The 18,236-nt window shown below is 41.2% G+C and overlaps 1 protein-coding gene across 1 annotated transcript in view; it reads right to left on the minus strand.

Moving 5' to 3' along the window:
- Positions 1–18,236, minus strand: part of PARVA (parvin alpha) — a 71,168-nt gene that overhangs the window by 22,207 nt on the left and 30,725 nt on the right. Inside the window, exons 2-4 of the mRNA XM_083725762.1 lie at positions 2,152–2,241; positions 1,968–2,038; positions 736–838 (exon numbers count right to left, since the gene is read on the minus strand). Coding sequence (XP_083581888.1) covers positions 736–838; positions 1,968–2,038; positions 2,152–2,241 — 264 coding nt within the window. The remainder of the gene's footprint in view (positions 1–735; positions 839–1,967; positions 2,039–2,151; positions 2,242–18,236) is intronic.

Genomic DNA, 18,236 nt, shown 5'->3' on the forward strand with positions numbered 1-18,236 from the left:
ATATAGTGAGAAGGTGGGGAGGGGTATTACTCAGAAGGGTGGTGGGAATGGGTGATTGTGCATGCACACGAAAGCTCATACCAAGAACTAACTTAGTTGGTCTTTAAGGTGCTACTGGAAGGAATTTTTGTTGTTGTTTTGACTATGGCAGACCTCGGGGCAGGAACCAACACGGCTACCTATCTGTAACTGGAACTATGGAAAGCATATATCAGAATATACTAAAACATTAAACATTAAATACAGGGCTGCCTTCAGATGTCTTCTAAAAGTCTGGTAGTTGTTGTTCTCTTTGACATCTGGTGGGAGGGCGTTCCACAGGGCGGGTGCCACTACCAAGAAGGCCCTCTGCCTGGTTCCCTGTAACTTGGCTTCTCACAGTGAGGGAACTGCCAGAAGGCACTCGGTGCTGGACCTCAGTGTCTGGGCAGAACGATGGGGCTGGAGATGCTCCTTCAGGTATACTGGACCGAGTCCATTTAGGGCTTTAAAGGTCAGCACCAACACTTTGAACTGTGCTCGGAAACGTACTGGGAGGTGTACATGCTGCGCGGGGCCACCACTGCTCCAGAGCTCACCCAACTTTGTCCCATTCCATCTTAATGACAACATAAGTTACTGATGCCTGAAGCAATATGATGTGTAAAGGAATGGAAACCAGTGCCTATGTTACTCCTAACTACAAACAAGCACCTGAAAAATGTCTCCAGTGATATGCATAAAATTATTTCTCACCGAAGAGTTTCTGCAGTACTTGTCCATCGTACAGGTCTTCAGCCAGGTCTTTTACAATAATTCGTTCTCCTACCAAAACATCGTTAATCCAGTCAATTAGCACCTGCGCAAGAGACAAAGATTCAGAAATAGTTTATATGTGTGTACATCACAAACCAACTTTCTACTTTGTGCAACGTGGTCTCAAAAATGACAGAGGGTGCTTCCGAATAGTAGGTCTGATTAAATGTTAATTGTACAAAATTAGACAGAACAATTCCTTCTGATTTCAACTGTGCTGGGATTTTGTCCTCAGGGGCAGGAATCTTTTAATTTCACATTAAATAACCACCGGCTACCCTGAGGCCTTGGAATACGGCAGGTGTTAATGCATAAGCAGGCAGAGTTATAGCAAAATAATAATAATAATGTTGGAATGCAAACACGGAAGAGGCAGTCTCTAGCATCTGTGGAAACTTAATCTTCCAAGCTTTTGGAACAACATTAAACTCTGAAAATGCAAATTTGCTTGCCCTTTTTGTCATTGGCAGGGCTTTTGGCTTCTACTGTAAATTTGAGATGTACCATTGTTGTTAAGATTATTATTTGCGTTTTTTTTCATGTTAGACTGTGTTTATTTTTTATTTTTTTATTGTGCATTGGAGACCCTGATAAGAGTCAAATTGGCAATATTTGAGATAATTACCCAGGCCAATTGGGAACAAAGGCAGGTGAAAAGGATGGTAGGGATTGTTCAACACTGAAGATGTGATCTCAAACCATTTTCTCTTAAAGAAGCCAAGGATCCTCAGGCTGATCGCTCCAGGAAACAGGGAACAAGCTTTTCAAGGTTGATGTACTGGTCCTTACACAGCCAGTAAAGAGGAAAACTGATGGAGTAGCATGAACCGCAACTTAAAAGTGCAATTCTATATCCTTATGTGGTTTTCCTTGCTCTCACAGTGGTTGGCCAACATGGCGTAGTGGTTTGAGTGTGAGACTAGGAGCTGGGATACCAGAGTTCAAATGCCCACTTGGCCATAAAGCTTTATAGGGGACCTAGGGCCAGCCATCGCTTCTCAACTTAACCTACCTCACAGGCATGTTTTGTGGATTAAACAAGGAGGGGGAAAACCATGTACAACACCTTGAGCTCATTGGAGAAAAGGGTGGAATATAAATGCAACAAATAAATACATATATTTTCTTTGCTTTGTATTTTTAGAAGAGTTTGAAAGTGCTTACATATTTACCTTCATTAGCTCCTGTAGTTTTGGGTCACTTCTTGAATTTGGATCAATCATGGTTCGGACTTCATTTTCCTCTTTAGGGGGGTGGAAATGGGGAAATAGGAGATATCCATTACAAAGAAGGTAGGCTTGTGACATTTTGTTTTCATCCATTAGTTAGGCTAAGCAAAAATGTATTTTAACTTACCTAGCATAGTATCTTCAGGATCTAGTTCAAAAGGGATTGGGCTGAGTGGTAGGTTAATGGCATTTATTCCTTCTTCTTGTAGTTCAGACACTGAGGAGGAGAAGAAATAAAACAGTTCAGCGAAACTTGTCTTGCTTTTTTCTTAGCATTTACATCTTAAAGCTTTCCAGCAGCAGTAAGAACGTGAACTCAAAGCCTAATCTCCACATGTATTTAGCAGAAAAGTAATGGATCCAACAGTGAAAAATATTTAGCCAATCCAAATTGCAGCTCTCATGTGTAACTGACAATAAGCAACTTTGTGGGGAGCCAAGCACTTGGACCTGTGTGCTTTCAAAGATTTTGAGAAAACTGGCATGCACATGCAGGGGCACACATAAACCCAGATCTTCCCCATTCTTTCTCAGTTTCATGATTTGTTCAAGCCTGCTAAAACGAAGAGGTTCTGGTTTGGCTCTTATTTTTTCATCCTAAATTCTACAAATTCAAACAAGACTGTAGTCAACATGCAAAAAAAATTACACATCCTTTCAGTCTACCACAAATCTAACTGCGTAATTTATCACAAAGGCACTCTGGTCACATTGCCAAGTTGCAAAACCATGAAGCATTTTGTTACACTGATGTCAGACACCGGTCCTATTAAAAACAAAAAGTTACATTGTGGAAATTCTTTTGTTTTGCATCATGTTGGCATCTAAAATTTCAGCTCAGCTAGCTCACTGGAACTTTTCACATTTATTTTTTAATTAGCATTTGTTAATTGCCTCACAACTGGGTTGTCTCAGCAATGTACAAAAAAAAAAAGGTTAATTCAAAATGGGTAGCATAAAATAGCAATGCATTTGGCAATCAAAATACCAGAACCATGCAAAAACGTCTCTAATATGTTATATTTCATGATGCTAATCCAAAGAATGGAAATATTTGTGTCTGTGTGCATGCTCTCTCTCACACACCCACCCACCCTAAAGCATCTATTTTTAGCTGAACAGACATCTTAATCAGAAGATCCAGGAATACAAGTTCATAAATCTAAACTATGAAATTTGACCAAATGAGCCACATTCTGTCCTTTAATAATGCATATGTAAGAGCCCCCTCGAAGTTAATAGAAACTGATGAGCACAAATACTGCTGCCCACAAGGTTTAAATTAGCGCTATTCTCTTAGCATATGCAGACTAGTGCTCCACGCTTCATTGTATTAAGACTTCCTCATGTACTTTGATAACTATTTATATTTCCTTAGGTCAGTGATTTTCCAACTTTGTACTTTTAAAGAGCTTCTCTTACTTCATTTCCCATCATCACAGAGGAGAAAGGAGGGGAGCAGCTGTGAAAGTTTCACACCAACCTCCCTCTGGCAGTAACTAATCTTCCCTGCTGTGGGAAGACGCCAGATATCTTCCCTTAATTGTGTAAACATGGTTTGTATTGTTGATGCATTGGCTGCAATGTACTTGCTATCTGAAGAAGTGTGCATGCACACGAAAGCTCATACCAAGAACTGACTTAGTTGGTCTTTAAGGTGCTACTGGAAGGAATTTTTTTTGTTTTGCTATCTCCTTATGACAGTTCCGTATCAATGCAGTTCTGTGGATTTCAGCTTCTTCTGTGGTCACTAGTATACAGTATGCCGCCTTAGCGAGGACAGGTGCTAGGAGAAGAATTAACTGGGAAATATAACATGGCCCACGTTTGTGGAACATGTGGCTGATTGAGGTAAGTCAGGGTCCAGTGTTGCAGGCCTTTAGAAGAGCTCTAAAAGATTTATTAATTCCATATGCTTAAATGTATTATACAGGTTTTATTGGGCTGCTGAATTGAACTGGTTAAAACTGTAACCATTTAAATAAACGAAAAAGTTAAGGTAAGATTTTAAGATTGTATCATTGAGTATTTACGCTGCCCAAACCAATGCAATGCTGTCGTGCTAGAGATGCCAACACTCTCATGCGAGTCATTAGAAATGTTGTACATGAGGCTATTGCTGGTGGCTGTCTCATTAACATCATATTATCAATTTTTGTTTTTTTTTTAAAATAATGCTATTTATTGTTATCAAAGCCACAAGACACTCTAGTTACAAGGTGAGTATTTACTTGAATTTTACCCATATAATCATTTATGTTAAACAAAGTGAGATAACCCAGAATTTGACAATGACAGAAAACCCTGGTATAATGCCCACAAAATTCCCACTTTAGTGTGCTCTCCATTATTCTGTGGTAAATGGGGCTCCCTCTCAGTGCCCATCAGTTGATTAGCACACAGAGGGAGACCAATGACACTGGGTGCACTAAGGCGCTCCCCATCAGGGACTCCCCAGCAGTGAGTTAGCTTTTTTTAAAAAATGCCTAGGCATCAATAAGCTGATGAGTACTGATAGTCGCCCCTTTGAAGTTCATTTGCAAGCAATTGGCTTCAAGAGCCACCCCCTTAGAAAGCAAATGATCAGAACCAATCAGCAGACAGCAGGCCCCTTTAAAATTTGACATAGCTAGAGTGAGGAAAGGAAGGATCCAGTCCGCTGGCCAAATCCAGTTCCTTAAATATATAAAAAACATGAAAAGAAGAACACCTACACCAAGCACTAGCATAGATTTAATGCAGCAGAGACACGTTCAGGAACAAAATGCAAGCAAAATATATTCTGTTTCTTTTCAGGAGGATCAAATAAAGACTCTGTAATGAACCTTTGTGCTAAAGTTTGAGAAATGTAAAAAAATAAAAGGTAGATCAAAGTCAAGAAAAATGAGATTTTGCACCTTTAGCTGTAATGTATACATATGTGTATACTGAGTTTCATTTAATTTACTACAGATGAATTACTTCAGCTAGATGCACAGTTTTGTACATTTTGTACACAGTGTTGCATGCAAATGAGGTAAAAGCCTCTGGGTTGGATCCAGCTTCCTGTGAGCAAGATTTCACTCATAGGACATTCCCACTGGAGGAAACCACGGTGGCCATTTTTGCCAATTTCCCCATACCTCTGCATCCTCCTGTGAAAATCCGCATGGGGTGGGGTGGGGGGAGGGCAAACAGAAGGCATCCCTGCCTCCAGTGAAAGCCTCTCCAAAGCCCTTTGCATGCATAGAAGGAGGGCAGGTCTGGATTCAACCCACTGTTTTGAGGGCAGCGATGAAATGATTGAACTGTTAAATGTGTGATTGAAAATTATCACAAAACACATAAACATAAATTTGCAACTATGCAGATGGCTTTTTATGAGGTGATCAGTTTGAAAAGTGTTTCCAGAACATAAACATTCTTAAGCAATTCGTTCTCAAAAGACATAATTAATGAGGGAAGCCCCCCGAAATAGACACATGCATGTTTACAATCGAAAATCATTTTCAGGAAACCATCTGTAGCTCAACACTGTCCCTAATCCATTAACTGCTGACTCCCAGCCAATCACTTGTAAAGGTGACTGTGCAAACAACATACATCAATCTGATGGTGATGCATTAGTACACATTTTCCAGAAAGGGCCTCTTTTCTGTGGCTGTTTCACTTCTCTTTTAAATAAAACATAACAAAAATGGAAGGAAGTCAAACAACACAGTCTAATTGGTTTGTGTATAATAGAAATTAAAGGCCTAGTGCCTTGGACTTTTCTCATCTGCCCAATGTGGTGCAGTGCAGCAGTATTTTTTGTCTAATCCATTATCTTTTTCCAGCTTTCCGTTAAATGGAACCAGCAAATATTACAAAGCTGTTGATCAAAGAGGAAAAGAACACCCCAAACAAATGATACTTACTCAACACACAGTAACTGAGCTTTTCAGCCTTCATAGTATTTTTCAGAACCATGTTGACTACACAACGTCTACCATCTATTCCAATTCACATTCAGTAGGAAGGATGATTTTATTTTTATTTTTTTAAAAAGAATATTCTTGTCTTTACACATGAATGATGCAACAGCAACCTTGCATTAACGCCTCTTCCAGCTGGATAAACACTATATCCTTTGAAACTTAGTGATGGTAGACGAGAATCTTACAAGGGGTCACAACAAGGTGTGCTGATCTGAGAGACTGGAAGAGAGAACCAGGGCGCCTCTGAAACATCACCAACCTACAACACTCCTCCACTGTGGTGATGACCTATGCCAATGTGCTGCTGTTCCCACCAAATCAAACCTTCAATGAGAGAGAGAACCTATACGGAGGTAGCTTCAGTCAGCAGGGTACTCAGCGCCTGCAGATAATGTGAAGCACTACAAGGGGCATGCCAAATGTGAAAAAAGGATTTGTGATGCCAAGAGCTTTCAAAACAGTTTCTGCTCTATATTTAGCCATACCTACTTCTAACACTTTCTTCACAAGCAGAGCAGTGCGGTTTCGCTTCTTAAACTGCATTCTTTCAGTTTAAGCTTTTAGGAAAAGATCATCCTAGCCCACGGTTGTGGTTGGCAAAAAAGAAGAAGAAAGCAAAAGAGAATCTATTTTTAAAAGGATCCTAGGGATTCCACAGATTCCTTCAGCTTTCTTCAATAACCGCATTGAAGAAATAACAAGACCCATCAGTTTGAGGGAACACATTTAACCTTATGATTCCATTACATATTCCAAAGAATTATGTTCCATGAGGGCCTATTAAAGCAGTGGTAGTCAACCTGTAATCCAGATGCTGGAGTACAATCCCCATCAACCCCAGTCAATGTGGGGCCAAAGGGCAAGGGAACTGTAGCCCAACAACATATGAAGGGTACCACATTGGCTACTCCTGTCTCATAGCTGCCACAAGTCAGGGAGAATAGCTCAGTATCCACTAGGAGCAATGCCTTCTTGGCAGTGATCCCTGAGGGAATCCTGTCAGATCTAAACTGTTAGCACTATAAAAGTATATTTTGCCACCACTGATGCTCCTTCGCTCCAGATAACTTTGTTCCTAATGCCAAAGCACCTACAATTAGGTTATTGCAACGGATATTTTCTACATAACTTTTGCTTGTAATGTGAAGTTGAGCAATGAATGCGACTTGAATTACCATTCTACCAGTATTGACATTTCAGATAACACCACTTAGCACTTCTATACTGTACTGATTTAAAGCAGAGTTGGAAGGGGATGATGCATTATCCCAATGACCTACAAAGTAGGTCAGCATTACTATCCACATATTGAAGGTGTGGGATGAGCTGTAGCTGAGGTTAGAGGTTGTCTGAGGCCACCTAGTGTACGCAGTGCAAACTAGAAGGGGAAGAGGTGGAAACATACGGTAAGTCTTCTGCTGACTAGGTTGTGTGACATCTTATGGACTAATCCATTGAAGTCTAGAGCTTATTTCTTGAAAAAGTTGGATTGGGCTGTAAAACCGCAGTCCTACCCACACTTCATTTATAACACACCTCACAGATACCAAATAAAAGCTTGGTGAAATGAATTGGATGCTCTTCTAGATAAGTTTGCAAAGGGCAGCAGGTGAAATCATACTTCAGCTAACTATGTGGACTTTCTTCTTTCTTTAACCCAGGCTTAACTCTATACATAAAGGGAAAAATGAGTTGTTGGTTTTGGTATTGAAATATTCTGGGTTTGAGACTTGGCAGAAAAGCAACGGCCCCTCCTTCCACACACCCACACTTCTGGTTGCTGATCCAGGGCCATATACTGCTGGAGCAAGAGAATCAGACAACACAACACAGCAGCTGACTACACTTCTGCCATACCAGCTTCCCTGGTTTCAGATAAGCAGGCACGAGCAAACAAATAGTCATGTAAAAAGATGCTGTATTAGATTTGTCCCTAACTTCCTGAGGTAGTTGCCAGGAGCAGACGCAAAGCAACTGGTAGCTAACACAACAATGAATGTGCATGGTCTGTCTCATTAGCAAACACGAGGCTGTAAATGAGGCTGCCTGGGTTTGGGGTATGTCAAAATGTTCTCAGAACATTCATGATTTGAGCAACTCAACCAAACAGGAAGAGCTCTCCATGCTATGTGCGGCATGCATTCACATATTCCCTTTCCCATCAACAATAAATTTATTTTAAAGCCCTAGCTACCCTTTTGCAGTACTGGTATTCTTGGGTATTAGTTTGACAACAGTGTCCACAACATTGGTGTAGCTCAAGACTGTCAAGGCATGTCAAGGCAACCTGGAGTGTTGGATAAAAAAAAGCTTCAAAATTCTATTTGTTTCAAAAGAGCAAACACACACAAGAATTGGTGCCTTGCCACCAGCTAGAGAAAGAGAGAGACACTGGATTGCTTTCAGCTACATAGAACATAAACTAGATTGCAATCCTGTACACATATGTACAGTCCAACTAGGTTCAATGAGTTTTAAACCCATATAATTGGATGCCAAATTAAAGCCGTAATTCTTTAAAAGTGCTTCATCCACACGCACATTACTTTTCAGTACTGTGATGAATAAATAATTCTGATTCAATTTCTACCCATATCTTTGTACCACAGTAGCATGATTGCAGAAAACTTCAAATAAACCCTTTCCAACCAGGCAGCTGAGTGTTAAGTTAATCAGTTCTGAATGCCATAAATATGAATTTACAAATGCCAGCTTATCCAATATAATTCCCCCATGTTTCTGGTGTTAAAGTGTGAATAACTCATGCAGCTGTTCACAATAAACGCTTTTGAATGCAATCAAGTAGTCTCTCTGATACTCATGTTGGGAAATCTGATCAAACTTGTTCAGAACACAGTCAAATATAAAGCACATAGCAATACAACTATGAGAGGTTATTAGCAACCAGCAGAATTAAGGAGACCTGAAATTAAAAGATACTTGGTTCCCAAAAAGTTTTGTTACAATAAAACACAAAACAATTTTGGCTAAGCATGTCTAAGTAGGTTTTGAATATACAGATTTTAATTTTTTGTTTTGTATTATTATGCAGTTCAGATATTGCTAATCTGTGTTTACTAAAATTAACAACACACACTTCAGTGCAAAACAACCAGCTTTTTTAGCACAACATCTATTAGAAGATTATATATTTAGAAAACTACTGACCTCTGTGCTAAAGCACAATGTGATGCCTAGCTAATGCAACATAAAAACATTACCCTGCCAAAAAAATTAAAATATAGCAAAGCAAAGCTAACACCACAAACATCAATTCTGAAAACACCCTAAATGCTTAGCACAGATAATCCTTCAGAGCCACAGCAATCAACATGAAAAAGAAAATAGCAAGGGCTGTAGCATCCCTTACCTTTGGGGCAAAAAGCTCCACATCCCATTGTACACTATCCAAGCCCTCATTTTCTCAAACACGAGGACAACTAAAAAGTCCCCTACTTTTAAAGCACTCCCTTCTGCTGCTGCCCTGTGTAGCTGTATTATGCTTTTGAGTCTGTATCTCTACAGAATACTCAATGCACATTGCAACTCGAAGCTCAATGCATCGTAGAACAACTGACTGACTGCCTATATAATTTAATATGATGCCACAGGAGACTCATAGACCATCTGCAAAACAAACTACATTTGCCATTCCCATCTCGGCAAATTTCATCTAGAAAGCTAAATGTTTTGACAAACAGGCAACCTCATTTATCCAAATGACTTACAGAATTCTTGGGCTATTACATTTTACAAAGCCCATCATAATTACAGCAGCAGGGAATCGGTGTAAGGCAGATATTAAGAAGGCCGTGGTTGGCAGTGGCAAAACATTTCCTTCACTCCCCTGCCTCTCTTCACTGCCTCATCAACATCTACTCTGCAACAGCTCTGAACCCCACACCACAGATGTCAAGAGTTATCCATTTCTTCATCACCTCCTCTCCTGTTCTCCCTTCACCCTTGCTCCCCACCTCTTCATTCACCCTTGCACTTCTTTACTCTGCCAATGCAAACATACATCTGAACATATATTTGCTGTGCTCCAAGATGCCTTGAAAAGCAGCAGGTGTGTGCTGAAATAATGTGCACCACACCCAAGATGTTTTATCATGTTTTTATCCCCCTTCCCATCTTTCTGATTAACTCTGGATGGCAGTGAAGAGACTCAGCTGCCCAAGAGACCACAACAACAGATCCTACCCTAATCTCCTGGTGGTCCTCAAAAGAGCCAAAGAAAAGGAATGGAATGGTGAACTGGGAATTCACATCCCTGGAATGATGAACTGGGAATTCACATCCCTTCCTCTCCTTGTTGCTCTGTTGGCCTTTGGGCCAGGCAACAGTTCTCAGATCTTCCGTGTAAGTGAAGTCATGGAATACTTGCGCAGCTCAGAGGAACCCAAGAGCTACCTTAAGTCCTGTTGTGCATACTGCTTTGGCATGGTCCTGTCTCCTCATTTCAAAAGGGGCGATCATGAAGGATGGGTGAGTTAAGTATATCTCCTTCAGGTATACTGGACCGAAGCCGTTTAGGGCTTTAAAGGTCAGCACCAACACTTTGAATTGTGCTCGGAAACATAGGTAAAGGTAAAGGTACCCCTGCCCGTACGGGCCAGTCTTGACAGACTCTGGGGTTGTGCGCCCATCTCACTTAAGAGGCCAGGGGCCAGCGCTGTCCGGAGACACTTCCGGGTCACGTGGCCAGCGTGACATCGCTGCTCTGGCGAGCCAGAGCCGCACACGGAAACGCCGTTTACCTTCCCGCTGGTAAGCGGTCCCTATTTACTTGCACCCGGAGGTGCTTTCGAACTGCTAGGTTGGCAGGCGCTGGGACCGAGCAGCGGGAGTGCACCCCGCCGCAGGGATTCGAACCGCCGACCTTTCGATCGGCAAGTCCTAGGCGCTGAGGCTTTAACCCACAGCGCCACCTGCGTCCCTTACTCGGAAACATACTGGGAGCCCATGTAGGTCTTTCAAGACCGGTGTTATATGGTCTCGGCGGCCGCTCCCAGTCACCAGTCTAGCTGCCGCATTCTGCATTAGTTGTAGTTTCCAAGTCACCTTCAAAGGTAGCCCCACGTAGAGTGCATTGCAGTAGTCCAAGCGGGAGATAACCAGAGCATGCACCACTCTGGCGAGACAGTCCGCAGGCAGATAGGGTCTCAGCCTACGTACCAGATGGAGCTGGTAAACAGCTACCCTGGACACAGATTTGACCTCATACAAAGTTCATTACAGTTGTCTAATTGTGAGGCTACCAATGCATGAATCTCACTGGTTAATATATTTAAGGAAGGGAAACCAGTCTGCACCGAAACGGTCAGATTCAGCATCTCTCCAGAACGCCCATTAATTATTAAAGTGTTCAAGTGCAGTTAAACCGATTGCCAGACATTCTCTCTAAACCACTGGATTCCTTCAAATGGCCAGCTTATACACAAAACCCCCACCCCAGGACTATCTGCATCACCTGTCCCTCACCCAGGTGGCATGGTGGTCTGTTTACTCCCTTCTACTGGTCTCTACCCCAAGGGATTTATTTCCCTTATTCATTTCTCTCAATTTGGGACCAGGCCAGTCACTATTCATTTGTAAAGGAGCAGAGATTAGAAATGGGGCAGAAACTCAATTCAGTTTGCATTTAAAGGTGAATCTATCAAATTTGCTCTTTCCAAAACAACATGAGAACAGAACGATGGCCCTCTTTCAAAATTTGCAATGTTGTCTGAATTTTGCAGTGAAGTTCAAATGTGTGCATAAAATTAATACGTTAGTGAAAATAACATACAAGACTCCATTACATCAAGGATGGCAGCTAGAAAAATTTCATACAAAAATGTGTTTAGTACAAAGAAATTTGTACAAAAATGCTGGTGAATTTTAATGAGGGTTTTTTAAAAAAATTAAATCTGGAGAACTGAATTTAAGATTGGGGGGGGGGATGAGCAACTCTGAGAACCCACACTGACAGATCCTTCCACCCCCAGTAGAGACTCTCTGAGCTTGCCAATAATATCAACAGGGGTAACCAGCCTCTTCTTCATTCAAAGCCTTTAAAAGGGGGACTGTTGTTAGCCTCCGATCACTCAGTGGTCCTCCTGATGCTTTCGGCCCCCGTAGACCAGCTCCACTGTTGGCGTCTCAAGGTCAGTAAAAGGAATACCACCCTAACAGCACAACCAATCTCTTTTTGTAGGGGACACCTACCTTTTCCAGGTATATTATCTCCCAGGTCATTTTTGAGGGGCTGTTTACCAAACACACTAAATCCAGCATATAAGCGTTGGGATAGTACTGAAATACTGCTAAGCATTTCAGAGCTCTTCAAGGAGAACCATTTCATTGGGATATTCAGAATCCACAATCCTAAACCGTATAGGATGGCAGGGAAATTCTGTGAATACTTTTGAATCTGGCTGCTTCATACATAACATTGCTTCCTGATATTTAGAAGGAATTTTTACTGTCCGGTGTTGCCCTCATTTAGGATAATAAGCTCCTGTGCTTCTTTTCTCCCAAGCTTAAAATTTCCACAACATTACTGGAAGTCTGATTTTTCTGTCTTTCACAAAACAGTGCTTTCTCAACCCCACAATTTTCAGCTTAGTGAAGACAGGAAGTTAATTGAAGAGAGGTGGGAACTCTCTCTCAGGTGGTTTTGCCCATCAGTTCAAGAAACAATTCAGAGGCAACATAATACTAATAGCTTAATTTGTGAAAATGGATAAATACCATATCTGCCACATAACACATTTAGCCACATAACAAATAAATACAGAAATAGCACTGGAATGGCTGGTTAAAAGGTTTTGTGCACAGAGGAGGAAATTTAATTAAACCATGTAATGCCAATTACTGTCATTTCTAATTATATTATGCTTTCCTAGAAATAATGCAGATGCAGGATTCTAAAGTTACCTGTATGTTTGATGTTAATAGGATAAAATTATCTAGGCCATGAGAAAATCCAGATAGCAATGGGAAGAAAATGCATTTTTAACTAACGTTATATGTTGTCCAGTTTAATTACTAATAGATCTTCAAAGTGCTGATAACTTCAAAAGTAGCATGCCTCCAATGTGTGTGTGTGTGTGTGTGTGTGTGTGTGTGTGTACAGTGGAAGGAAGAGTGGAAAACAAATTTAACAAATAAATCAATTTTATTTATAGATCTCATGACTGATAGGCTGTTCCCTGGGCTTACAACAGCAACTTTTGATTCATCAGACCATCTTTCCTGCTTTGCTTCAGTTCTTCCACAAAACCTTTCTTGGAACAGCACTGGCTTTATGGACATCCTAAGCTTTCTCCACTTATCAGTTAAGCCACTGTATTATCTGGTAGTGTTTCTCCAATTTATTTACCTTTGATATATCCATCTTAGACTCCAACTCCTCAGCACATTTTTTCCCCATATGATTCCACATTAAGATGGGTGGGGTACAAATAAATTATTATTATTATTATTATTATTATTATTATTATTATTAGTTTTGCTGCCACTCTTTTTGCAGCTGGTGGCTTAACTAACACAGAGGATTTGGGTGTGCATATATACCAAGACACACTTTTTTATTGTCAGCATGTCTACAATTATGCACCCACATCGTCTGAACCCTAAATTCAGGGGATAGTTCTAAGAAAATGTCAACAGTGTAAAAATACAAATTTTAAAAACATCTCCATCTGACACTCTGGCCAGCACCCCTGCTGAAGATCCCTGCAGATTTCATGAATGCATGGAACAGGGGCAGGGAGAAGAGGGAGGGGAAGAAGAGAGACCAGCAGATACCTCCCACTTACCCAGACTGCCTCCCAACTGATCCTCCTCTCATATTCATCAAGATTATTTACCTCAATGGTTTCCTTGAAAGTCAACTCCTGATGCACAGTCAGTTATTTATGGGCATGCTACTGTTTTGATGCAGTTTTGTGAGCTAGACAGTTTGCATGTTACAGCAGCCATGGAGGAAATAAAAATTGTAACTGCATAGTGAATTTTGTTTTCTATAAAGGTAAAGGTACCCCTGCCTGTACGGGCCAGTCTTGACAGACTCTGGGGTTGTGCGCCCATCTCACTTAAGAGGCCAGGGGCCAGCGCTGTCCGGAGACACTTCCGGGTCACGTGGCCAGCGTGACAAAGCTGCATCTGGCGAGCCAGAGCTGCACACGGAAACGCCGTTTACCTTCCCGCTGGTAAGCGGTCCCTATTTATCTACTTGCACCCGGAGGTGCTTTCGAACTGCTAGGTTGGCAGGCGCTGGGACCGAGCAGCGGGAGCGCACCCCGCCGCAGGGATTCGAACCGCCGACCTTTCGATCGGCAAGCCCTAGGCGCTGAGGCTTTAACCCACAGCGCCACCTGCGTCCCTTTTTGTTTTATATACCTATAAGTAAATAGAATAGACTCCTTTATGTGAACTATATTAATAATTATCTTTCAGAGTCTTTTTTAATATATAATCTGTAATCAAATACTTCACCCACCCCCCTCCACACACATACATTATATGGTCATTATCTCAATAATGAAAACATATATTTTTTGTTTTTTCTTTCTTTCTGCTCTGTACATTAGCCCAAACCTTTCATCTTTGTAACAATCTTGGGCTGATTGCAGCCGACGTGTGGGTTATTCCTGAAATACTAGCTGGGAGATATTGTCATCATAGTTCCTGCCATATAAGCAGACTATCATCAAGTGTGTGGTTTGAAAATTCCATAGTGTGTGGGGATTTTCTTGCTTGGGGGGTTGTGGAGAGCCAGAGCGGAATTTATATAAAACATGCAACCTTCCAATTTCAAGTAATGACTGTATGGAGCAGCTCTAAGCCATTCTCCATGCTTTTAGTGTGGAGAAGAGTTAGGTTTCCCTGTTTTCAAGCTGAATTGTTTTACCCTTCTCTTAGTTTTCGATATATGAAATCGATTTTAGTCGGTGCTTTTTTTTCTAAAAAAACCAATTAGGGGTACTCTCATTTTGACTCAATAAAATCACCATTTTATAGTTAAATCGGGGAAAATAAATACAGTAAAAGGACCAAAGTACAAAGATTCACATAATGTTTAGGGGTATGCGTAACCCTGCATACCCCCAGAAAAAAAGCCCTGATTTTAGTGATCTGAACTGGTTTTATTGTATCTTATGTATCTTGTGACTTTCTAAAGCTACTTTGAATTTATGTCATAAAGGTGGGGCATATTTATTTTTAAGAAAATAAATACTGTATAGAGATACAAAATCTAATAATGAAACCATTTGTTCCTTCATGAGAATTCTCACTACAAAAACTACATATGCTGAGTCTCTGGCACTTTCTGGGAGAGAGAGAGAAAAATGGAAGTTGGTAAAACTATCTGTCCATGGTTATTTGGCTATAGTGATTATTATTATTGCTGTTGTTACATGCCGGAGGCTATAACCGCCTTGTTTTAGCGCACCCTTTCAACTTTAACGTGTAGCGGGCAGTTCCAAATGATATATAAACGGTTGCTAAATCGTTGTCATTTACTGCTCTTGTTGGCCACTTTTCTACTAAAAGTGCTGTTTTGTTTTGCAAAATAAGAGATAAACCATTAGCTAAATTTTTAAAAGAATGAAAATATTATAAATTTTATTTATTTTTTTAAAAATTCTGTACCACCTTTCATCCAAGCAGCACAGGGCAGTTTACAATATAAGAACACAATAATGCACAACATAGTAACAAACCAAAATAATAGCCCCCCAACAATTTAAAAGGCCATAGATTTAATTAGCCAAAGGCCTGGGGGAAGAGGAATGTTTTTGCCCAGCGCCTCAAAATATGTAACAAAAGCACCAGGCAAGCCTCCCTGGAGAGAGCATTCCACAAATGAGAAGCCACCACAGAAAAGGACCACTGCTGTGTTGCCGCCCTCCAGACCACCTGCCTCAGATGATGATTGCAGGGTCCAGGTCAGTTCATATGGGGAAAGGCAGTCCTTGAGGTATTGCAGTCCTGAGGCATTTAAGGGTTTATATGTCAAAACCAGCACTTTGAATTGGGCTCAGAAACTAACTGGCAGCCAGTGCAGTTGGGCCAGGATCGACGTTATATGCTCATCCCCCATGTTGTTTAACATCTACATGATCGTCCAGAGTTTTGGAATACATTGTCAGCAATATGCTGATGACACACAACTCTACTGTACCTTTGCAGGTGGGGCAATGGATGTGCTGGACCATTGTCTAGCCTTGGTAATGGACTGGTTCTCATCCAGTCCATTGTAGCCTCGGGGACCGCTTGGCAAATTGGTAGTAGGCCTTGGTAGTGGCAGAAGAGGTCAGTAGCAACAAGCTGAAGCAGTGCCAAGTGATGCCATTTACACGTCCAATAGTGTCTTAAACACTGTAGATCTGCAGAGCATTGTGGGAAATTAAACTGTGACACCTGGTGCCTGGCATTGATTGCTGGCTGCTGTCGAGGGGAGGGATAGAAGTAGCATCCTGGCAGAGTGCTGGGACCACAGCAGCTGCCCAAGGGTGACATCAACACAATACAAACTTTATCACATACTTTCCAAATACTAAGGTGGCATATTTTACCAAAATTACTAATGGAAAAAATATATACTCTTTTTTAAGCATCTTTTTCCAGTTGGACTCATAACACATTCTATCTAGTTCCCCCCCCCCAAAAAAAAATGGCAAAAGCAAAACATTAGTTTATCTACAAATGCCAGAGTAAGCAGACTAGATGCAGACCACCTTCCATGCTCCAAGTAGCCACCCAGAGTCTCGTAACAGAATGCCAGGCTGGATGTGGCAGAAAAGACCAACTCGGTTCCATTTCTATACTTTATCAGAAATCTGGCAAAGCAGGCAGGGATTAGGAGACATGCTTTGTGTATAAACGGTCCCAGGCATCTGCTGGTAGGGTTGGGAAAGACTGTCTGAAATCACAGAGAGTTACTGCCAGTCAGTACAGTATAGAAAATAAACTGTGAAGAGTAGACACACCAATGGTCTGACTCAGTATAAGGCAGCTTCCCATGTTTCTTTTAAAGCTCTACATCCATAATAGACAGCCTGAATCTGGGCTTGCAGCCCGTGGTTTAATGTATTACCAACTTATCTATCATGTAAACAAGTATGTTCCAGGTGTGCAGACAGTCCATCAGGCTGTCTCCTTATTAGCCAAAAGGCATGTGAGCCAAGGCATTCCGTTTATCAAAACTAACTTGGGATTTTCGTCTTGGGTAGCTTCAGACACCGAGCGGGTTTATGAATTTGGCTCGCCCTTCTCCCGGGGGTTATGAAAGCTGGAGCAGCTGGGGTCTGTGGCAGGAGCACCTGCATGCAAATGCTGTCATGTCAGCACTGAAACTCCAATTAGGAACCCACTTGCCAGAAGTAAATGCAGTTTGACATCAGCCATCAGTAAGAGGAAGGAAATGAGGGGCAGAAAGGAAAGTGATAAGAAACAAAAGGACTTTACAGAACAGAGTACGTAGCTTTTCATTTGCAATTCTCATTTACGCCATTTTATATTCAAAATCAAGATCTGACTCAACCCGAGAAGAAGTGCATTTCTATTCAGATATGCCTTTGAAGTTACAGTGCAAATTCAACACATGGCTGAAAGTAAGCGAAGGTTTAGCTAATTAATTTGGCACAAGCTTGGCTTCCGATAGTAATCAAAGCTATATTAATAGTGCATGTATGCTCTCTGTTATACAGGACAAAAACAACCACCAACTCCTTTCTTTTTAATTAGGAACCGTGTTTGAAGTCTATATATGTCAAGGTTTCTCCCCTACCTGCTTATAAATGTTTGTGTGTTTGGGGGGGAGGGTGGTAATTTATAGAAGATGTGTATAAATCTTGTGCTGCTTAGTACTTGGTTAAATATCTGTGCCAAAGCTGCTTAAATGTAATAGTATACAAGGGAAACAAATGACATTTGGTTTTTAAGGAAATGAGAGCTTTAGCAGCTCAGAGATCTAAAGTAAACACTTAAATAGGTAATGCTAGAGAATTCTCATGCTGCCTCCTCACATTTCTGTATTTATTTTTTATCTGTGGGATCAAGCGCATTAGAGAGGGAGGCCTGGAAAGCCTTGCCCCAGCCATCATTCCAAGCTGCGTACATCTGTGGTCAATTTTCCACACTTTCTTCCATAAAAGGTAAAGGAGGCACTGTACTTGCAACAGGATAATCTAAACAATATGAACAATGTTACTGTTAAAGACCATCTGGCTCATCCAGCACAGCTCTGGATTTTTAACTCCTT

The sequence above is a fragment of the Podarcis gaigeae genome (assembly GCF_964106915.1).
Source record: "Podarcis gaigeae genome assembly, chromosome: 1".
Lineage (NCBI taxonomy): Eukaryota > Metazoa > Chordata > Lepidosauria > Squamata > Lacertidae > Podarcis > Podarcis gaigeae.